At 53.2% G+C, this 22,459-nt stretch overlaps 2 protein-coding genes across 7 annotated transcripts in view; both read right to left on the bottom strand.

Moving 5' to 3' along the window:
• The window catches only part of IGDCC3 (immunoglobulin superfamily DCC subclass member 3), a 42,887-nt gene extending 34,241 nt beyond the window's left edge, over positions 1 to 8,646 (bottom strand). For 2 of the 3 annotated variants that reach the window (XM_045067428.1, XM_045067427.1), the window contains exons 1-2: positions 8,324 to 8,646; positions 5,949 to 6,254 (exon numbers count right to left, since the gene is read on the bottom strand). In XM_045067428.1, coding sequence (XP_044923363.1) covers positions 5,949 to 6,254; positions 8,324 to 8,402 — 385 coding nt within the window. In that variant the 5' untranslated portion in view covers positions 8,403 to 8,646. Of the gene's footprint in view, positions 1 to 5,948; positions 6,255 to 7,084; positions 7,300 to 8,323 lie in introns of those variants that run through there. The other variant, XM_013059517.2, reaches the window with a different exon arrangement.
• A 2,495-nt stretch (positions 8,647 to 11,141) lies between these two features.
• IGDCC4 (immunoglobulin superfamily DCC subclass member 4) overlaps positions 11,142 to 22,459 on the bottom strand; it is a 40,238-nt gene continuing 28,920 nt past the window's right edge. For 2 of the 4 annotated variants that reach the window (XM_045067447.1, XM_045067446.1), the window contains exons 13-20: positions 20,402 to 20,585; positions 19,574 to 19,701; positions 17,950 to 18,120; positions 17,567 to 17,704; positions 16,501 to 16,606; positions 15,767 to 15,995; positions 14,867 to 15,028; positions 11,142 to 14,138 (exon numbers count right to left, since the gene is read on the bottom strand). In XM_045067447.1, the coding sequence (XP_044923382.1) occupies positions 13,728 to 14,138; positions 14,867 to 15,028; positions 15,767 to 15,995; positions 16,501 to 16,606; positions 17,567 to 17,704; positions 17,950 to 18,120; positions 19,574 to 19,701; positions 20,402 to 20,585 (1,529 nt within the window). In that variant the 3' untranslated portion in view covers positions 11,142 to 13,727. Of the gene's footprint in view, positions 14,139 to 14,866; positions 15,029 to 15,766; positions 15,996 to 16,434; positions 16,607 to 17,566; positions 17,705 to 17,949; positions 18,121 to 19,573; positions 19,702 to 20,401; positions 20,586 to 22,459 lie in introns of all 4 variants that reach the window. The other 2 variants (XM_045067445.1, XM_045067444.1) reach the window with 1 other exon arrangement.

The following is a 22,459-nucleotide window of genomic DNA, read 5'->3' on the forward strand; positions in this document are numbered from 1 at the left end:
ATCCCAGATTCACACAACCACGGACCTTGCTGCTAAAAGTGGGTTCCAGAGTAGCTGTTTAAGTTGCTTTCCCTCAGATGGGTTGAGAATGAATCAAGATTTTAGAAGTGGGTGCCTGAGGGTCTGAGAAGTCGGTGGAGGCAGCAGGAAAGACTCCCCCTTGCCTGACCCCACAGCCTCTTCCTAGGAGTCTGGGCTCACCAAGGGCCTTCCTGGAATCCACACAAGAGGAGCTTAGAATCCCGCATTTCTCAGAATAATAATGTTAATATTTGAGGAACACTTTCTAGGTGCCTTGCACAGTGCTGAGTTCTTCACCCAGACCGTCACAGGTAATCCTCATAACATTCTTTGTTGGGAAGTCCTATTTCCCCATTTTGAGGCTAAGGCGTGCCTGGCTGGCGCAGTAGGTAGAGCATGCAACTCTGGGTCATGAGTTTGAGACCCACATTGGGTGTAGAGACTGCTAAAAAATAAGTAAACTTAAAAAAAGTAACCATAAGCAACTTGCATTGGAATTTTAAAAGATAAAATATTATATCTAGAAAATAAAGACTCCATACAGGTAAGTGACTTGTCCATGTCCGTCCAGTGGGGGCAGTAGCTTCTGCAGTTTACCCTCACAGCCACTGCTGGGCCTGCCCTGTGGGGACAGCCCCAGGCGGGGAGGGAGGCCATCCTGGCTCTTGGAGGACTGGGCCACCATCTAGATAGGCTGAACCTCATCCTAAATTAGTGGTCAGTACCTAGCACTGACAAAACTACTTAAGGTCTAGAGGTCAAGCCCCATGCCAGGTTTTTACACCCAATCTACTCATTTCATCCTCCAACAGCCTTGATAGGCTGATAGGGTAATGACCATTTTTTCAGATGAGGGCTCAAGAGGATTAGTAACTCATCGGTGAGTGGCAGAGCTGGGGTTCAAACCCATCTGGGTTTGCTCCTGCACCACATTCTGCCAACCTTACTGTGTTGCCCACACACCCCCACACCAGAGATGGTGAATGGCCTGGGGGGCGGGCTCTGCTCTAGCACCTGTGAACCAGCAGGATCCATCAGTATCGCCTGGCCTTTGGCGAGACATGCAGGACCCCAGGCCTTGGCCTAGACCTACTGATTCAGACAAGATCGGGCGCGTTCAGGGTGGTATGGCCGTAGACAGACTTACTAATTCAAAATACAAATTTTATCAGGTTCCCCAGGTACTTCATGGGTACAGTAGCATTTGTGAAGTCCCACTCTAGATCACATAGATCTTTGCTCCAATTCTCCAAGGGGCATAGGACCAGGAAGTGAAGGGTAGGGCCAGAGGGCATCTGCCTGAGGGGAGTTAAGGGTGGGTCCCCCAAGCATTCCCCCTCCTTGTATCTAGCCCATCTTTTTTTTTTTTTAAGATTTCATTTTGGGGGTGCCTGGGTGGCTCAGTCAGTTAAACATCCCTCTCTCTCTTGATTTCAGCTCAGGTCATGATCTCAGGGTTGTGAGACTGAGCCCAGTCTGGTGCTCACTTCAGATTCTCTCTCTCAGGGGCCCTGAGTGGCGCAGTTCGTTGAGCATCCGACTCTTGGTTTTGGCTCACGTCATGATCTCAGGGACGTGAGATCAAGCTCCACATCAGGCTCAACACCAAGTCTGCTTGAATTTCTCTCTCTGTCTCTCAAATAAATAAATAAATCTTAAAAAAAAAAAATTTCTCTTGCCTTCTGCCCCTCCCCCTACTTCTCCCCCTCTCTCTCTAAAAAAAAAAAAAAAAGTTTTATGTATGTTTATATGTATTTGAAAGAGAGACTGTGGTGGCACCTGCATGGCTCAGTGGGTTAAGCCTCTGCCTTTGGCTCAGGTCACCATCTCAGGGTCCTGGGATCAAGCCCCGCATCAGGCTCTCTGCTCAGCAGGGAGCCTGCTTCCTCTCTCTCTGTCTGCCTCTCTGCCTACTTGAGATCTCTCTCTGTGTCAAATAACTAAAATCTTTAAAAAAAAGAGAGAGAGAGAGAGATTGTGAATGAGAGGAAGAGGGAGAGAGAACCTGAAGCACTCTGGACTGAGCACAGCCTGACCCGGGGCTCGATTCCACAACTGGGAGATCATCATCTGAGCTGAAACCAAGAGTCAAATGCTAAACCAACTGAGCCACCCATGCGCCCCAAAAGATTTTATTTTTAAGTAATCTCTACACCCATCGTGGGGCTCAAACTCACAACCCCAAGATCAAGAGTCACATGTTCCATCTACTGAGCCAGCTAGGAGCCCCATTGCCCATCCCTCTTTGGGGTCGTCCAGGTACACAGACTTCAACAGGTGTAGGCAATGCACATGTTCCCCCTGAGTCAGGTGACACACATATTCTCCCAGGGGCCCTCCAGAGGGATGGCAGAGGGTTTCAGAGGCTAACCCGGCTTCAGCCCATACTCTGAGGCTTGGGAGAATTCCCAGGCCCTCCCAGGAAAGAGTTAAAACAGAACAAGTTGCTCTCTGGCTCCAATAATTCCACTCCCTGGTAGATTTCCCTGGTGTACTTCCTAACCGAATCCCAGTGAGAGAGAGAGCTGGGGGCTGGGAACACAGTCAGGCAGTTTGCTTTTGCTGGCAATGTCTGTAAAATCACCTTTCGATGAAGAATGTCGTATTGGCTCCCATGTGCCTCCTGTATACCAGGCAAATCATGGGATGTGTCAGTCCTTCCAACCATCCCACAAATGTAGGAGTATATGCACATTTCACAGGTGAGGAATCTGGCCCAGAGAGAGGCTAACTTGTCCGGGTCTGTCTCATTATTAACAAGTGTCTCAGTTTGCAGCCTCCAGACCCCAAGCACATGGAACTGCAGGGCAGAAAACCAGACATGCCAGAAGCAGGAATTAGGACCTCAGGTCTTAGGACCCTGAGCCACTCTGTCCTAAAAAGGAGATACTGGGAACAGAAGCCACCAAGGAACCAGCGTGCAATGTAGCCCAGCCTAGTCAGGCCATCTTTTGATGACAACATCTGAGGCCACTGGGATGGAAGAGGGAGCTTTTTTAAAAAGATATTTATTTATTTATTTGACAGACAGAGATCACAAGTAGGCAGAGAAACAGACAGAGAGAGAGGAAGAAGCAGGCTCCCTGCCCAGCAGAGAGCCTGATGTGGGCTTGATCCCAGGACCCTGGGATCATGACCTGAGCCGAAGGCAGAGGCTCTAATCCATCGAGGCACCCCAAGAGGGGGCTTTTCTAGCTGTGGCCTCAGACCCAGAGCTCAGAGGCCCCAGCAGGGCTCCCCCCCACAGACCTGGGCCCCTGTGTGCCCCACTGGTGAATCCGCTGGGTAGACTGTGTGTCTGTGAGTCTTGCTGAGCCTGCCGATTCTCCATTAGCCCCCAGGGAGCAGGCAGGAGAGGCAGGAGCTCCAGAGGGCTCCTCACACCTTTCAGCAAGGCACCCTCCCATGTCACACAACATCTGCAGCGCCCGCAGGCACACGGGCAGGGAGTTATTACCAAAGGAGAAAACTCAGGCAGCTAATCAGCTTTGGAGGTTTCTAGGGACATCAGCTTGTGAAGTGAGAAAAGGAGATCCAGCCACCCGGTTGCTTGGTACCCAAGCATTTCCCCATGGGGTCACAAGCCTTGCAGGGGAGAGAGAGGCCATATCAGATCGCTGGTGCTTAGAGGCAACCCCCCAGCTGTCCCCAGGACCCCAAAGGATTAACCACGCTGACCTCACCCACTGGCCCTTCTCCCAGCCCTCAGCTCAGTTTCTTATACTGTAGTTTAAGGAGACCAGACATCTTGAAGGTATTACCATTTATAGAAAAGCACATCTACAATTAGCTATATATAAACACCTGGGATTTATCTTCCAGAATTCTAGGCTGGCAATGTAGGGGCCAGTGCTGATACACAAGCCGGGGACAGTGTGGGGATCCTCTCCCCAGGAAATCTTACTTCTCTCCCCGGCCAATCTTGGGGGCCCTGCCCTGCATCCACGTCCACGCTTCTCTTCCTCATACCCCGCCATCTGCTGAGAGGCCGCACCAGCCTTCCCTGCACTGCCGAGAGCTGGCGTGGAGGGGTCGCTGAGCCAGAAGTGATTGGGTCTCCAGGTCCAGGGCTGCCTCCCAGCGAGCTCCATATGGGGGCCTGAATCAGCCTTCTTTAGAACAAAGGGGCCATCTTCAACTCAGTGAGAAGCCTCCTGCCTCAGAACGATTCATCACTCACCAGCCATTCCGAGCAACTGGGCAAATGCCTTAAGAGCCAGGAGGAAACTGGCAGGCCCTTAGCGGGGGGGAGCAGTGGCATGCCATGGGAGGTAGGCAGGACGGGTAGGGCTTCTACTGCCCAGACTGCAGCCCAGCTCCTCTGCCTACTGCAGCGTCCCGGGATCCCTCTGCCTCTTGATTTTCCCATCTGTCAAACGGGGGCAAAGACTGCCTGTCTTCTCCAGGCCATTGTGATAACTGAACTTTCATGCAGAACACCTAGGGGACCCAGCACACAGCAAGGGCTTGGTAACATTAGCTGAAATTATACAGGGCACCCAGGTGACTCAGTTGGTTAAGCGGCTGCCCGAACTCCCCTCGGGTCATGATCTCAGGGTCCTGGTATGGAGCCCCGTCAGCTCCCTGCTCAGCGGGGAGTCTGTTTCTCTCTCAGCCTCTGCCTCCTTGCCATCCCCACTTGTGCTTGCTCTCAAATAAATAAGTAAATAAATAAAATCTTTAAAAAAAATAGAATTATTGGGCACCTGGGTGGCTCAGTGGGTTAAGCCGCTGCCTTTGGCTCAGGTCATGATCTCAGGGTCCTGGGATCGAGTCCCGCATCGGGCTCTCTGCTCTGCTCAGCAGGGAGCCTGCTTCCTCCTCTCTCTCTCTCTCTCTGCCTACTTGTAATCTCTGTCTGTCAAATAAAATAAAATCTTAAAAAAAAAAAAAGAGTTATTACCAACACCTTTAAGGCATAGCCTCTGTAAGCAGAGTCTTTAAGGGGCACTCCCCCGGAAGTACAAAGTTGTGAGGTAGAGAACTACCTAGCACTTGCTAAAACTTTCGCCTACTCTCAAGAGCAGTGGTTTTCAAGCCTGACACACACCTTGCCTCACATCCCCAGCTTGCCCCCTTCAAGATCCATAGATACTTCTGGCTTACACAACCACGAGTGCGCATAAATTAAAGAACAACTGAATTTTTGCGGGACAGGGCAATAGAACACAGCCATCATTTTGTCTCAACTACTTGTGGTCTATCAGTGTAAGCAAAGCACAATTCTAGAACTGAAACACCCCGCCTGGCCCTTTCTCTCCCATGCAAAACACATCAGATGTTAAGTCACCACCACGTGCACTTTAAAGACTTACAATTTTATTGTTAATTATCCCTCAATAAAGCTGATTTTTTTTTAAAGAGGCACATTAGCATGAAGGCGAGTGGGAGTAATGTCATCATTGTGATAACCTTGAAATTAACCTACCATATTTTTTGTAAAATGAATTGTTGACAAGCTTCCGAATATTATTATCCTACCCAAAAGATCTGAAAGTCACCACATAATTTAAAATTGCAATGTAGCCAAATTGCCCTTCAAAATTCTCTTAAATCACCCATAAAGTATGACAGTTGTTTCCTGAGACACGAGCATCCCACTCGATGGACTGGGACATTCCCAGTGCAGCCACGTGGAAGCTAAGACACACCGACCCAAGAGTTGGATAAAGCTTGCTCTCTTTCTCTCCCTCTCCCTGCAGCAGTATTTGGCTGTATTCCTGCCGAATCCCATTCCAGTCAGTTAAATGAGTACAGGATATAATTCCACCGCCACAAATGACCACTACGTACGTCTCAACTGACCCATGCTGAGAAATCAGTCCTCCAGAAGGCTGCAGAAGAGGGAATTGCTTCCCCTACCCCCAACCCCTGGGCAGACCCTGGATCCCCAGTGTAGGAAAAGACAGTAAGGGGTGTCCACTTACTTGCAGCCTGGATTCGAGCCTTCCGGCTGACCACGAGTCCAAAGCGGTTCTGAGCCACACACTCATAGTCACCCTCATCTGAGGGGCTCCCTCCCTGATCCAGCTGGAAGTGAGGGAGCATCAGGGACCCATTGGCCAGCAAGATGGCGTGGGTACTCTCCAGCAGCTCCACTCCATTCTTCCTCCAGGTGATTCTCACTGGAGGGGTCCCCTCCACCCTGCAGCCCAGCACTACAGGGTGCCCAGGAACTGCAACATCATCACTTGGCTCCATAGCAAAGGCCAGTTCGGCAGAGTGGCCAAGACCTGTATGGGGCAGGGGAGATGGAAGGAAAAGGAGAGGTTAGTGTGAACTGAACAGGCAGGAAGAGCTTCATACACAGGTGGCCCAAGTTCCCAAAACTGTACACCCACCCCATCTTTCAGTAATGTCAGTAGAAATCTCCATTACATATATAATTTTATGCATTAGAAAGTTCTGTCTTGTGCAGTACCTTTCTCAATCAGCAGACCATCTCAGAGAGAGATATTATTTGTACTGTTTCCTCGTTTTACAGACAAGGGAACTGAAGCCCAGAGATAATGAAACAACTTGTCTAGGGTGTCACAATTCATAGTAACACATCTGAGATCCAAAAGTAAGACTGATTCTAACATGGCTGCTACCACTTCTGTGATCACTCTGGCTACACACTGCAGCCTCACAGACTTTCAAGGTCAAAGTGTTCAACCTGTCCTAGCGTCCCATTCCTCATCTGATAGGTACAGGTTAGGCAATGTGCCAGCCCCCCTGCCTCTGCCCTAGGGCACTCTATGTTTTGGTTTATGTGGTTATTTTGCAGTTGTCATAAGGAGAATTGAAGGGTACCAAGCGTCAACTCAGAGTTCCCAAAATTCAGGAAGAGGGAGGTTTCCAGAATCCTTACTCTGACCGACCTCACCGCTCCCGTAGAACAAAACTGAGCTGGAAGAAGAGAAGGGGAACGAGGAGAGAGAGAAGGTGATTGGGGAATGAGGGGGAAGCCCGACAGGAAGCACAAGAGCTCCAATCCCAGGCGTGATGCCAAGTTCCCAACTTCTCCAACGGGCAACTTACCAGACCAGTTATCACCTCACTCCGGGAGGAATGAACCCACCTGGTCTGGAAGGGCAGCCACGGATCCCCTCGTCACTTTTCCAGGGAACTAGTGATCCTGGAGCTGGCCCCTCCCCAACAGACAAGCGCCCTCCCTGGTTGGGGGAGAGGGAAAGTGGGTGGGGAGAAAGGAGGAGGGGGACCCGCCTTACCGATGAATCCCCCAGCCACAGGGATATGTAATAATTTAAGACATTTGAGGGTCATAACCTTTCAAACCCCTACCCACCCTCCCCCTGCCCTGCATTTCAGCCGCTTCAGCCCCCAACCCAACCCCGGTACAGCAGTCGAGGAATAAAGTTTCTCCTAGATGCGGACGCGGTATTCTGCTTCTCCCCAGCGGAGAGGAGGGAGAACACCGCCTAGACCAGCGTCTTCGGAGAACCTGGGGTGGGAGGGGAAGGGCCTAGATGTGCGCTCCCCTCCCGTGAGATGGGCCCATTACAGCCCCTGAGGGAACAGGGTGGTGGTGACGCAGCTCTGGGCAGCAACGCGGGCAGACCCAGAGCCCGGGGTCAGGGGCGCTCTGCCCGCGCACCCTCCCGGGAAGGGCGGGCACGTGAGCGTCCCCGAAGCTCGCTCCCTCTCGGTCGGCTTCTCTTCCCCTTCCCCGGTCGCGCGGTCTCCCTCGGGTCTCCTCCTCCCCACGCGCGGCCCGCCGGGACTCTGCCTCCTCTTCTGCCTTGGTCTCCGCAGAGCACTCCCGGTGCCAGCGCCAACTCTCGACCCGGGACGTGCCCGGTCGGACCCGCCTCCGTCCCCCCGCCCTCTCGCTCGTCTGCGTTCGGTCTCGGCCGCCTCGGGCTACTCTGGCCCGCAGTCGGGCTCCGCGCACCCCGGCCCGCCCCCTCGGACGGGACTCGGCCCTGAGGTGCCCCCCTGGTTCGCTTCTCCCTCTCCCCAACTCCCGCCCGCCCGCCTCGCTTCTGCTCTGCGGTGCTCTGTGCTCCTCGGTCTGGGCTTGCGTACTGCCCGAGTCCCGGAGCCTCAGCGCCCCGAATCGGAGTCTCTCCTAGGGGGCCGCGTCCTCAGCATCCTCCTGCCGGCCGGGCAGCCGACCTCGGGGCCCTCTCCCCCGGCTCCGCCCCGTCCCACTCGGCTCTCCTTCTCGGACAAGTCCCTCCCGCCCCGGGTCCGCCCGCAGGGTCCGCGCCTCTCTCCCCAGTTCCGCCCCCTCGCGCCCACCTACTCCCCTCTCGCCCTTCCCGGGGCTCGGTCCGCGGCCGCCCGGGGCGCTCACCGTTGCTCGGCGCGGGCAGCAGCAGCGGCAGCAGCAGCGGCAGCAGGAGCCGGCGCGGCGCGGCGCGCGGAGCAGCCATGGGGCTCTCGGTCCGCTCAGCTCGGCGAAGCGCGGCTCCGGGGCCTCTGGCGGCTCACAGCGTCCCGCGGGGTTGGCGCCGGGGCCGGGGCCGGGGCTCCGGCCGGGGCCGAGCCCGGGCGGCGGCGGGCTGGGGCCACATGCCTGCCTAGGAGCGCCGGGGGCGCAGGGGGAGCGCCGCTTGCGCCATCTTGCACCCACCCCAGCGATCTGTCAGCCTCGCCCGGGGTGCGCGCTCCGCACTCGCACCGCCCGCGCCCGCCCCGCCCTCCTCCCTCCGCCCGCCGCCCCTCTTCCCTCCCCTCCCGGTCCCCTCCCCCAGCCCCTCTCCCCGGAGGCCCGGTCTGGGGAACAAAAGAGCGGGCGAGCGCTTTAAGCGGCCGGACATTCCCGGCTGCGCGGCGGACGCGCCCCCTGCGCTTTGAACTGTGGCTGGAGCTGCCGGCGCGGTCCCGGGCTACTGCGCCGTACCCCCTGACCGCGGGCCAGCCCCGGACTTGGGGGGCCGGGGAAGTGGAGAGAGCCAGCGGACTGTCAAGTGGGTCCGGGCTGCGGAGAAACACTCAAAGCCGTGGGGTCTGCTCTGACCCACTGTTTCTGCTGCACCCTGCACCACCGAGTCCAAGTATATGTTTTCGAGATAAACGCCTAAAAGCTGCACAAACTTGTCAAAGGTTCGGTTTTCCGTGGTTTCTGGTCCTGCCGCCCAAAGGCTAGGACGTTTAGCTGTAAGACTGGCCTCTCTAAACTACAGAGTTCTGGCACTGAGTGGACCGGAGGTGGAAGGAGTAGGAAGGCAGCTTCCCCGAGGCCGTGGGTCAAAAGTTACGTGGGTTTCGACCCCAATACTGCCTGCTGTCTAGCCCAGCCAACCCAGGCAGTCACTCTCAGAGGTCATCTGAGAGATAAAGATAATCCTATTTCTCCTGCTCGTTGCCAGGGATATTTAAAGGACACGGGTCCTAACAAATGACCTGGTATCTGGGAAAGCAAACTGAGTCGAAACTCCCAATAACATTTCTATGTCACAAAGACGACTCTCAATGTTTCATGTCTGAGAACATGTTAGGCAAGGAGTGCACGAATTTTAGGGAAGATAGGTATGTATTACCTCTTAGGAGATACATACCCATGTTAATGCTCAGAGATCTTGAATCTTGGCCACTTACTATTAAATGATCTTCTGTTCAGTCCAGCGTGATGAGCTAGCTAGTCCATCTATTCCGTTCTAAGATCAGGAGATTTAAAGATGGTCCTCTTTGCCTCACTCAGCTATTTCTTCTTCCAACATTGGACTGGGATGAGGAGGAATAACTAGGTTTCTCTTTTACTCTGGAATCTTGGAATCAGGAATCTTAACCATCCATAAACCTAACTTTGGTGCATGGGCGCCTGGGTGGCTCAGTGGGTTAAGCTGCTGCCTTCGGCTGGGGTCATGATCTCGGGGTCATGATCTCAGGGTCCCGGGATCAAGTCCTGCATCGGGCTCTCTGCTCGGCAGGGAGCCTGCTTCCCTTCCTCTCTCTCTGCCTGCCTCTCTGCCTACTTGTGATCTCTCTCTGTCAAATAAATAATAAAAAAATCTTAAAAAACAACAACAACAACAACAACAAAAAACCCTAACTTTGGTGCAGATGAGTAAAAAAGTGCAGGCCTCCAGAGATCAGATAAGTTTACTGCTGATGGGGTTTGTCCAGCCCAGGACTCCTGACTCTCCTGTAGCAGTTGGAAGATGAGTCTAGAAGGCAGAACTTGAGGTATATGAGTGAGCCATGGGAGGCAGTGGAGAAATTCAAGGTTGGAGGACACACCCAAACCCCAAACCAATTTCACCGTGAGGAGGGGCAGGAGTGATGGGCCTCCACTGGCCATAAGAAAGGGAGGGAGGGGGGCTGTCCGGGCCCAGAGTCCTGGATTTCCCTCCTGCAGGGCTTGAATTCTCAACAATCCCTTCTTGGCTTGTCCTAGACTCAGAGAGGTCAAATTGGTGTCCTGAGTTGCTGTCATTTTAAATTCATTTTGACAAGTGTTTAATTCTTCTTTATCACAACCCTTGGTCTGAGAGTGATATGCAAATAATGGCTATTCGCCTGCCTGCAGAATGTGCAGTATCTCTCCCTGTGATCTGTCAATTAACACGGGTCTGGCCCATCAGCCACTTTAGGGGTGGTCCCAGGCAGGGCAGCCTCTGGTTCTTGGTTCCCTCAGTAGAAAAGCATGCTTCCTACCAGGCTCTGGAAAGATCTTAGCAGAAGAGTATCATCCTGAGATGCATGTGGGGCATGCGTATGTAGTTTTGCGTGTGGCTGCATGCCCATGTTTGAGTTAATGGATCCAAGGGTGTTTGTGAAGGTGAGTGTGTGTGTGCATGGGTCTCTAAGCTTGTAGGCACAGTGTCCATATGTGTTACCATGCAGCCGTGAGCAACTCTGGAGACCAGAGTTACACAGAAAAATAGTTGTTAAGGCCAAATCTCTGGAGTTGTTGCTCATTCACTTCTCCTTTGCACCCAAGAAAGTTCAAAAAAAAAAAAAAAGCCTATGCCCAGTTGGAAAGAGATTCCCCCAGAAAGCCTGTAAGTTTGCAATCAAAGAAAGCCTCTTTTCTAAGTTTAAGTCTGAAGGGTGGTCTGGTTCTTTCCCATGACCACCTGCTCTCTACCCTCAGAAACTCAGCATTTCCCAGCCTGGCAGGAAATACACTCTCTAGGACAGAAAGGCTGAGGAAATTCTAGTCATTCCACATTTTTGGAAAATAGTTTATTAATTCATTATTGGGACAGATACATGATCAATGCCTTGGCTTAACACTAAAGAATATCATATTTATGAGGAGGAAAAAATGCTGGAAAAAAGAATTAAATAAAATAGCATAAAACTAAATACCGACAAATAAATGAGCAGGTACTGATTACACTTGTCATGCATCAAGAAAAGGAAGGTTTCTAAATGAGACTCAAAAAACACAAGGCATCGATGGTAGGTGACAAAGGGATTAATACCCTGTAAAAGGCCAATAGACTCTTTTCTAATAAAAATACTGCTACAAAGACACAAACCTAACACTTCCAAATTACCCAGAGCCCAAATAATATATAATGCTAGTGAGTAATGGCCACTTTCTTATCAACTGTGAGTTATAGGCAGATACCAGATTTATTACTTATTTGCTTTTGAGAAACAATTTTCCACCCAACCTAATGGGTTATAAATTGTCTCATTTGCAGCTATTTAATTTAAACCAGAACCTCAGTGCCTGTTAAACAAGAACATGAAAAATGACTATGTGGTGTAATGCTAAGAGCCTACTGTTAAAACAGCCATTTGATTCAGGGCAGTTGTTTTTTTTTTTTTCCTCTCCCTTTTGGGGCGGAGGGGAGGCGGGGTGGGGGGGGGGAGCAGAGCAAACCAGCAAAATAAAAAGAAGCTTTTGACCTTCAGAGCAAAGGCAAAACACAGACAGTGGCCTCAGCCATGGTGACGCTGGATGCCAGAGGAAGAGTACAAGCGACAATTCCATCTTCAGGGAGCTACAAGCCAGCAGGAATAATCTTCGCTCTCCCAGCCCCGCTGGAGCAGGGAGGGGAGGGAGATGTAGGTGCGGATGTCAGGCACAGATGCTGAAAGGGTCTGAGGGAGCCGCAACTCTGCTTGAGAGACATGTCACCATTAAAAAAAAAAAAAAGAAGAAGAAGAAGAAGAGGGGAAAGATAGACTGGTTATTTCTAATTTGGCCCAGAAGCCAGCATTAACCCTTGATGTGCCGATCAGTTAAAAAAGATGCATTTAGGGAGAAAAGCCCCCACATCCTAAGCTCCAAGGAGAGGCTGGGGTACAAAATCAAATAAATGACCTTGTTTTCTCTACACAGGAAATAGAAGTCCAGCTTGTCCCTGTGTGACAGGTCAATGGAAAAGGACTTTAGGATTGAATTTAAAGGGAAAAAAAAAAACAACAACAAAATGAAATGAGCCAATTACCTTTGTCCTGTGCAAAGGCCTCAGTGCCAGCCCCCAAAGGGTAAAACTCCCCTCACCCCCCATCCATGAGCTCCTGTTCCAGGTGTGCAGAGTGGGAGGGAAGCTCCTGGACTGTGGTGCCTCCCATCCCCAGTCTCCTTCTCCCCTTTCAGCTTCAGCTGGGAAGGAAGAGCCCAAACCCCCACCATCCAGGAACCCTGCCTCCATGCCTCAAAGGGAGAAGTCACATTCCCTTTTCCCTATCTCAGAAGTCCCCCTGCGTGACTTTCATCACCCAACTCCAAGGAGAATCCTCCAACCTTAATCCCAGGGAGAAAGACACAAGGGAAACTGGAAGATCTTCCCCTAAGAGGGGCAGTCTGCCTGGGGCGGAGGCATATGGTGGCACAAAGAGAAGAGGGGCAGGAGGATGGCCGGTGAAGTGGATGGCGGACACAGAAGTCAGGCTGTGGCCTCAGAGCAGACATGAGGTAGTCATGTTGTTAGGGAAGGGTGCAGAGATTGACCCCAGGCAGGTGAACCACATGACGCAGTCCGGGATGGGGGTGGGAGACAGCAGAGACAGGAGACAGAGAAACAGCGGAGTGGACAGGAAAGCGGATCCCAGAGGAAGAGCAGGGCAGAACTGGGAGCAGGGGGGCTGACTGGAGACAGAGCACAAGAGGAGTGGAGGGGAAGGGAGGGCAGGAGAGCCAGGGCAAAGGATTTCCAAAACCAGGCACTTCCCAAATGACAAAATGAAATGCAGAGTTGCTCTGAGGGGAGCCAGAATCCCCCTCTCAGTTGGGGCAATAGGGACTGGGCGATGGGTAGTGACACCAGCGATGGGTAGTGACAAGACCAATGGGTAGTGACAAGACGAAGATGCTAGGCAACCAGAGCCTACTGCACTCAGCCCAGCCAGAAGGGGAAATGGGCCGGAGCTGTCTTTGTCAGACAGGGCATTGCAGACACTCTCAGAGTGTGTAATAAACAGCTGGGTGACGGAGGTGGGACGCCCACAGGGCTAGGGACTAACCACTCTGGGGCACTATCCTGACCTGGGAGGATCAATTAGGCCACTGGGACCTCTACCTGGCCAAAGTCTCCCAGTTCTCCAGCTAGCGCATACATGTGCACGTCACATAGAGCCATGCCTCACAGGTCCCTCCCACAGGACAGGTGCCAGAGTGTGGGGGGAGTGGATACTCCCATTTCTTCCTCTCCCCACAGCCACAGCCCCCGGGGAGGCTTCAGACACCGTGACGATGCTCAGGAACTGCAGGTACATGGGCATACCTACTCGGCCACATGGGCCATGTCCCATGATCCATCCTAGCCTGCCCCAAACTGCACCCTCTAGGGGAGCTAGGCAGAGGAGGGGACTGGGGCTCTGGGCAGGCCTGGGCTGGTTCCTAGCGGGCAGGGGGCCTTTGGCTGGCAGCTGCTCCCGGGGGCCTCCTCCAGAGCTTCACTGGGCTGGAGGTCTGGGTACGGATAAGAAGCGCTGGCTGCCTCTGGCAGGCAGGTGAGTCTGTCTGGCCCAGGGCTTGCCTGCTCACACCCTCCCAGCTCCCTGTCCAGCCAGTCTACCCCTTGCCCTAGATCTGTGACTCCCGAAGGGAGGGCAGCAGCCTCTGGAGGCAGGGGGTCCTCAGGCTCCAGGTCTTGGAGGTGGAGGTCAAGGTTCCCTTTGGATGCGCCGAAGTCGGAGTGGACGATGACTTCAGCCTCCACCTGATTCCTGCAGGCTGGGGGTGGCTTCTTCCTACCGTTGCCCTGGTCAGAGCCGAGAATGTAAAGACAGGGTGACCATCACTGAGAGTGATCATCAGAAGAATGATCAACAGGGGCGCCTGGGTGGCTCAGTCGGTTAAGCACCCAGCTCGTGGTTTTGGCTCAGGTCATGATCTCCTGGGTCCTGGAACTGAGCAACCTTTCAGCTCTGTGCTCAGTGGGGGGGCCTGCTTAAAGACTGCCCCCCTCAATCTTTCTCTCTCTCTAAAATAAATATATCTTTTTTAAAAAGTGGCCAACATACTTGGGGCAGAGAGGGACTGACCCCTTTCCCCCAAGCCCCAGAGCACAGCGACTGCTGTCCTCTAAGAGATGATGATCAGGCCTATGTGAAGGCAGGGAGAGAACGGAATACTACGCATTTGCCTTTGCCCAGAGTTCCAAAAGTACCAGATTTAGTCAGAGCCTCAGTGGGTAGGGGGAAGGGCAGAATGCACTCAATCCAGGCCCTCCCTCAGATCCATGGTAATATTGCTGGGACCCACTAAGGCATCAGGAGAGGAGCGATTGTCTTTAACCCAGGTTAGACAGATCCCCGCAAACTGCCTGCACCACCCCCCCCCCACCTTCGGAGGCTCCAGGGGCCTCCTAACTAGAATTCCATCCCCATGGAAGTTATCATCAGGGGTCACGAGAAAACTCACTACTTGCTCTTCACAAACACAGAGCCCCTTCTCTCCTTTCCTCCCTCTCCCTCCCAGGACACTGACCTTTATGGCATCATACACCAGAGCCTGCAGCAACAGTGTCTGCCCCGTTCCAGCAGGGGGCAGCAGAGCCCGGGTCAGAGAAGGCATGGCACCTGCATGGGGCAGCTCACAGCCTGCCCAGGAACCTGCCCAGCTTGGCCCACCTGGCTGAGCCCAGGAGATCTGCGAGGGGAGAAAGGATGGGAGCACTGAGGGCTTGGCTGGGAGAGGGGAGCCTAAGAGAGGGAAGTAGATGGAGACTCTTGGCCTCCTGGCCACCTCCCTGGCTAAGGCTCTGGGGAGGGACCAAGAGTTTGGGGGTGAACATGAGGATGGAGAAGTCCTCCTGCAGAACAGTCCAGCACCACAGAGCCTAGAGGTGTCCAAGCCAGGCAGCGTCTCCTTCACCACAAAGACAGGGAAAGAGGGAGGAAGCACACAAGGGTTTGAATAGGTTCCTCAGAGAAGTGCAGGAGGAGCTACCATTGGCGGTGTGGAAGGGACCTGCCCTACGTGAGCCCACCTTATCCAGGTCCTGGTCTCACTTGTCCTTCATACTGCGGTGGGGGTGGGGGGGGACTGGGGCTTAGAGGTTTCTCTAGCTTGCAGGATGAGGAGGGTGGTGTGGCCAAATTGAGTTACCAGCAAACAGTCCACTGTGGGCCCTTCCCTCCTTCTGTGAGAACCAGGATGACCTATTCTGCCAGGGATGGAGGCCCATCTGCTTCCCTACTCTGCCAACCTTTTCAGGGAGGAAGGAGAGAGAGATCCTTTTCCCCAGCAGCTGGCCCTGGGAAAGGGAGGGGAAGGGGGGGAGGAGCGTCTCTAAGGGGTCACACGTTGGACTCTTGCGCCCCCTGGTGTCCCGTTTGGGAATGAGTCGTAGTGTGGGGCTGTGACCCACCCAGGCTCCAGGCTTACCTTTCTTTTGGAGTGACCCCGGCAGTCTGAAGCACCGCCTCCCATAAGGCTGTGCACTTCAGCCCTGTCCTCCATGTCTGAGGGCGGTGGAGACCAGTCCTGGGGACGGGGGTGCACAAGGGACTCCAGTTCATGGGCAGCTGGTGGGCTAGGAGGGCCAAGGCGGGCTCGAGAGTACAGGGCGGGGTTCCCAGCATTAGTTGTGGAGGACAGGCCTGGGAGGGCTTCCCTGGAAGGGAAGACAGAATTGGGCACAGGGGTCAGAAAGGGGTGGAGGCAGGCCTGGGATCTAGTCCCGCCTATGTCCTCCGGCAGGTTCCCATCCATCTCTGGAATTTGGTTTCCCTGTCTAGGCAATGATTAAGAAACTAGGTTCAAAACAGCTGTGACATTGCAAATAGAACCTTTCCTCCTCCCCTCCCCGCCCCACCTCCCAGGTCCAGGTGTCTGGAGATTAGGGGTCTCTCTTTCCAAGATGCTGTCAGTGACAGACACAGTGAGAGAAGGCAGCTCGGCCTATGCTCGCCCTTGCTGAGGAGGTAGGCCAGGGCTCCCTAACCCACTCCCCATTCTCATGAGGACATCACTCCCAATCCCTTCACTCCAGAGTCTTAGCTTCAGTGGGGCCTCTGGGGGTACCTTGGGCAAGTTATGGCCACTTTCCCTACCCTCTCATCTCCGCTGCCCTTCTGGAAGTTTCTCTTCTCTGCAGGCAGACTGGCTCCTTCACCCACCTGTGGGGGCTGCGGCGCAGTCCGGCACACATGCAGGCCAGGAGGCAAAGGAGGCCCAGGCAGACACCTACAATGATGCCTGTGACTGAGTGCACATCCAAGGAGTCTGGCAGGGGACAGAGAAGGGACAGAACAGGTCAAGGCCAGGACGAGGCCCAGGGTTCATAAATCGGGATTTTTCTTTTCTTTTCTTTTTCTTTTTTCTTTTCTTTTCTTTTCTTTTTTTTTTTTAAAGATTTATTTATTTGACAGAGAGAGCAAGAGAGAGGCAAGAGAGGGAACACAAGCAGGGGGAGTGGGAGAGGGAGAAGCAGGCTTCCGGCTGAGCCAACAGCCTGATGCGGGGCTCAATCCCCCTGGGATCACAACCTGAGCCAAAGGCAGATACTTAGTGACTGAGCCACCCAGGTGCCCCAATAGACCAGGATTTCTATGGCTTCCTCAGGAGACCACTGGCCTGAGTCTCACCCTCTAGAAACAAAATCTTCTGCTACAAAAAGGGGTCCACCACTCCCTCTCCGACTGTCCTCCCCAATGGACATCTGAACTTCCGGTCCCTCTCTGTCAACCTGGCCTCCCAAAAAAACACACTATGGCTGATTTCCTGAGTGCGCCACAAGAGTGGTTGCACGGGGCCCACACTTAGGATGCCATGCTTGGTTTAAGGTTCTGCTATCACTGTCTTGCAATTCTGATTTTTAAATAAGGGTCCCACATTTTCATTTCACCCTTGGCCCTGCAAATCACATAACCAGTTCTGCTGCTCTCTCCCACGCCCTAAAGTTCGCCCCCTCTCTAAGCCAATCCTCCAATCAAAGCACTCTTCCAAAGAACTAAGCCAGTCTCCCATAAATCTGACCTCTTGACTGAACTGCCACTGAACTACCCCCTTCAGATTTGTCCTCTGCCCACCAAACCAGGAAGCCAGCTGCCCAAAACAATGAAAGGGTAGCTGTGCCCCAGGGCAGGGCCCTGGAAGAGATGACTTTAGAGGTTAACTCCAGGGGCCTCAGAAGACCTCAAGCTGTCCCAGGGTGGACCCATTCCTCCCTTCCTGCCCTCATACCTGAGAGCTTCTCCTGGAGAGTGATAACATCCTGCAGGCCAGAGAAGGGCCCAGGCCCCACCTCTGTGCGTGCCCCCATCTTGAAGAAATACCTCGTGTCGCTCTCGAGGCCATGCACCTCAGCGCTGAAGATGTTTCCTGGAGGCAGAGGAAAGCAGGGCTGGAGGGTTGGGGGCGTGGGAGCAGGATGAAGGGACAGCCTGGAAAAATGAGACTAAGAAGGTCTGCTGTCCCACCCAGGCTCAGCTTCTGCCTGCTTCTCCCAGACACCCATGGAACAAACCTCAGCCACACTCTCACCACTAGCCCAGCCCCTGGAGGGGCTCAAAAAGGGAGAGGGTGGGGAAGCTTTTGCTCAGAGGCCCTGGGGCGGGAGCCCTCACCCTCCGTGGTAAGCAGGGTCCACTGGTGCTCGGGCTGGGTGTGGTTGTTGCTGTAGAGGATGAGATACTCCACGATCTCCCCATTGGGCTCGGTGGGGGGGCACCAGTGCAGCCGAACGGTGGATGGTGTCAGGGGGCTCAGGCGCAGGTCAGATGGGGGCGTTGAGGGCCCTGGGGTACATGGGAGATGGGGAGAGGCATCGTCACTGAAAGCCCCAGCTCTGGGGGCAGCCGGGAGACAGGGGCGTGAGGACAAACCACAAAGCAAAATGAAAATCTGATCTCTAACTAAGGAGTTTCTGGAAAACATTTAGCAGGGGAGAGGTGTTCACTACATTCCTCCCCTCCCAGAAACTCTTTTTCACTCCTTGGAGCAGACCTCAACCTTCCATACCCTGATACTTCCAAAGCTGGAGGAGACTGTCTGGTGTCCAGAGACCTGGGGGCAGAGCTCAAAATTTTCTGGAAGGCTTACATTTCATTTTGAACTCCCATGCTGTTTCTCCTCTAGTCCATGGTAAAGTTAAACATAAAGTAGAGTTCAAAACTATTTATCATTGAAAGTTCCTAACTCTCCTTGCTACCCACAGACCTTCACATAAAATCAGTTGATGCCCTGTATAGCCTTTGTCTGTGTTTGCCCCTGACACAGTTTCTAAGGGTCAAGGCCATCCCAGTAGGAGAAGTACAACCTTTGTGGTTTTGTTTTCAGAGAAGAAACTGATCCTGGGGGTAGGGGTGACTGGGGAAGGAAGAGAAAGAGAAGTAGGGACACAGGTGAACAGTGAGTTGAAAGGGGACAGAGATTTGGGGTTTCAGGGCTTCAAGGCCCAGCAGAGGGTGGGACGGGGACCCAGGGCTCTAAGGCGTGAGGCAGCCACAGCATCACAGGCTGGCAGAAGCCTCCTCGCCTCTCACCCTCTCAGCTCTGGGACCCCATCTGCAAAAGGAGAAAACATCCCCATCTGTCACATAGCCAGTGGTGCTGGGGAGCCAATGACACAAAGCCTCTTCTGAGAGAACCTGGGCCCCCCCCAAACTCCTGATGCAGTTTAAGACCATAGCAACTGATGTGATAGGCGGGTGGGAGACGACCTGTAAGCAGCTTTTTCAAGAGCAAACGCCAGGGAGTGCACGGCTTTCGCGCCCCATCCCACCCAAGACAAAGGTCTTCTGTCCATGGAAAAGGGAACAGGGCTAGGGCAGGCAGAACCAGAGAGCCTCTTCCAGGAGAACAAAAGTCATTCGTCTTGGAATGCCATTTCCAGAGGTTCCAGAGCCACGGGAGTGCACAGCGAATGGTTCCATCCTTTTATAGATGGGGACACAGAGGCCCAAGCTTCCCTGTGGGCGGGCAGGACGTAGAATCCAGGACACCAGCCTCCCTGACCCGGCCCCTTGTCACCAGCTCCGTGAGCTCTTGGCAGTCTCATACAAGAAGCCCCTCCTCGAAGTCTCCCTGTGTTTAGGACTAAGTGATTAAGACCAGCACAGGACTGGCCAGCATGAATGGAAGCCAGGGATAGACAGAAATAGGGTTTTGAGGGACATGTTAAAAAAGAGGGCCATCGGAGCAGGAAGGAGTTGGGTAAAAGATGGGATAGGTGGCAAGGCGGCCACTCACGGTCAGGCAGGGTGGAGCGTTCTACCACGGATCCGAAAGGCCCATCCATGTCCACACCGTGGGACTGTACTGCGAACTCGTACTTGGTGAAAGGCTTCAGCCCACCAATGAGAATGTCTTCTCCAGAGCTGCCGAGGCAAGAGATGCGACTGGTGCTCTCAGGAGCTCCCTCCCAGCAGGCCAGGCCTGTCCCAATCTGCTCTGCCAGCCCCAGGCCCTCCCCTGGGTGGGGAATCAACTCGCTGGCCAGTGCGGGGTAGGGGGTGGGGGGGGAGGTGACACGGACACCACCCAGGATTCCTACAGAGAGGTCTGGATGAACGCTGCTCCCAAGGCAGTCTGTCCAAATCTCCAGACTAGGTGCCTGCTCCGGGAAACCTTCCTGGATTCATCCAAGTCATCATCTACCCAAGGATCCATCTCTGACGCATCTTTTCCTTGACTTAATGCACTTCAGCTTCAGCTGTACGTATCTCTGTCTCCCTACTTTGTTTTAGTCTAGCTGTTTTATGTGCTTTATGATGTCTTCAGTATTTTTATGCGATTTTTTTCCTCTGCCTAACGAGCAGCTCCTCAGGGCAGCAGCTCCGCCTCCCTGTCTGACTGGGGACCCTCTCAGGACGACAGCATAGCCGTCTCCTCCCCATCCTGTCTGAGGTTGGAGAAGTGGGTCTGTCCTGCGGCACATTCCCTGAAGTTGAGTGCAAGGCTCTGCTGGGAGTGGATGGGATAGAAGGGACTCCCCTTTTCTACCTGGCCCCAGCAGACCCTCAGTGTGTCCCGCTGTAATATGTGCGCCAGGAAAGTTTCCTGAATCCCTGGCCCCACCTGGTGTAATAGGTGACCAGGGAGGCGTTCCTGAGCCCCCAGGGGCTGAAGCGCACGGTGTAGTTGACAATCTTGACTGTGGTGAAGTCTGGCTTTTTCCACCGAAGCCAGATGGACGTGGAGCTGTTCGATTCCGCGTGGACATGGGCGGGGGGCAAGGGTGGTCCCCTCTGGATGGGCAAGTCTGGAAGGTGAAAACAGGGTGTGAGGAAAGGAGGGAGGACACCCATCCCGAAAGATGGGTAGTGGTTCACAGTTCCAAGGCACTCTTTCTTCACCCTCTGTCTTCTGATCCTGTGAGCTAAGCAGCATCATCCCCACCTCACAGCTGAGGAAACAGAGGCTCCCAAGAATTTAAGTGATTTTTGCCAAGGTCATGTATAAAGCAGACTGTACTACAGAGAGGCAGCAAACGATGGCAGTTAAAAGCACAGACTTGGGAGCCAAGGGCCCTGGTTCCAATTCCAGCTCTGCCACCTACTAGCTGTGCCTCCTGGGAGAAGCTCCTTAACCTCTCTGTGCCTCCATTCCCTATGTCAGTGGGGCTGAGAACAGGACCTCCTTCATAGTGTTGTTAGGAGCATTAGATTAGTTCATTTTTGTTAAACATCCAGAAAAGGGTCTGGCCTATTGTTATGGACTGAATGTTTGTGTCTCCCCAAATTCATATGCTGAAATTTGAACCCATGGTTGAGGGGGGTGGCTCATGAAGGGGATTAGCGCCTATCTTTGTCCATCCTGCCGCTATAGCAAAGTACCACAGACTGGGTGGCTTACAAACAACAGAAATTTCTTTCTCAAGAGTTCTGGAAGCTGGCGTTTGAGACTGGGGTAGCAGCATGCTCAAGTTCTGGTAAGAGCCCACGTGTGGGGGTGACAGGCTGCCAACTTCTCATTGTATGAATGTATGGAGGAGAGAGGAGAGAGAAGCGAGCTCTCTTGTGACTTTTAAAGGGCCCCACCCTCCTGATCTCATCTAACTTTATTTACCTCCTAATACAGCATACTGGAGGGTGGAGTTTCAACGTAAGAATTGGGGGGAAGGGGAGGGGCACAAACTTCCAGTCTGTAACTGCTCCGTATAGAAGAGCCCACAGAGAGCACTCTAGCCCACCTTCTGCCATGTGAGGACACCGTGAGAAGAGGGCTTATGGTCTACAAACCAGGACATGGGCCCTCCCCAGACACTGACTCTGCTGATGCCTTGATCTTGGACCTCCTCCGGGACTGTGAGAAAGAAAATGTTTAAGCCGTTCAATCTAGAGTATTTTTGTTATGGCAGCCGACCTAAGACCTATACAGTAAGTACTATAGGATGACGTGTTTATTACATAAATACAAAATAACACAAAAGTGGGAACTTTATCTGTATTGTTCACCACTAAATTTCTACAACAGGGTAGTAGACAGTAAAAAAGATTTGCTGAATGAACAAACTGGAATTCGAACAGGTTTCTTGGCTCTGGGTTGAGTGTTCCCTTCGATAAAACAAACGGTTGAAAAGCAGCTTGGTAAGTCAGGGGTGAGGGGGTGTCATAATGGACAAGCAGGGTGGCCCACCCAGAGTCACAGGGCAGTGTAATAGAGTGGGCAGACTTTTGTTGGGAAACCAGGGGTCTCAGTTCTAGTTTAAGCTTTATGTGACCTTGGGCAAGTCCTTTCATTTCTCTGAGCCTCCATTCCCTGATGGGCCACATGGGGAGGCTCTCCCTGCCTAGCATAGAGAGACAGGCTGATAGTTTGCTGTAGGTGGATGTGTTTTAAAAAAAAACGTTTAAAGATCAAACCGGATCGGGGCACCTGGGTGGCTCAGTGGGTTAAAGCCTCTGCCTTCCGCTTGGGTCATGATCCCAGATTCCTGGGATCGAGCCCCACATCGGGCTCTCTGCTCAGCAGGGAGCCTGCTTCCCCCTCTCTCTCTGCCTGCCTCTCTGCCTACTTGTAATCTCTATCAAATAAATAAATGAAATCTTAAAAAAAAAAAAAAAAATCAAACAGGGTCAGGAGTCGCTGATCAGCCACAAGGTTTCTCTCTGTCCAAACATTCCCGATTAGCAC

This window comes from Mustela putorius, unplaced genomic scaffold, assembly GCF_011764305.1.
Source record: "Mustela putorius furo isolate JIRA1106 unplaced genomic scaffold, ASM1176430v1.1 tig00003896_pilon_pilon_pilon, whole genome shotgun sequence".
NCBI classification, from domain to species: Eukaryota; Metazoa; Chordata; class Mammalia; order Carnivora; family Mustelidae; genus Mustela; species Mustela putorius.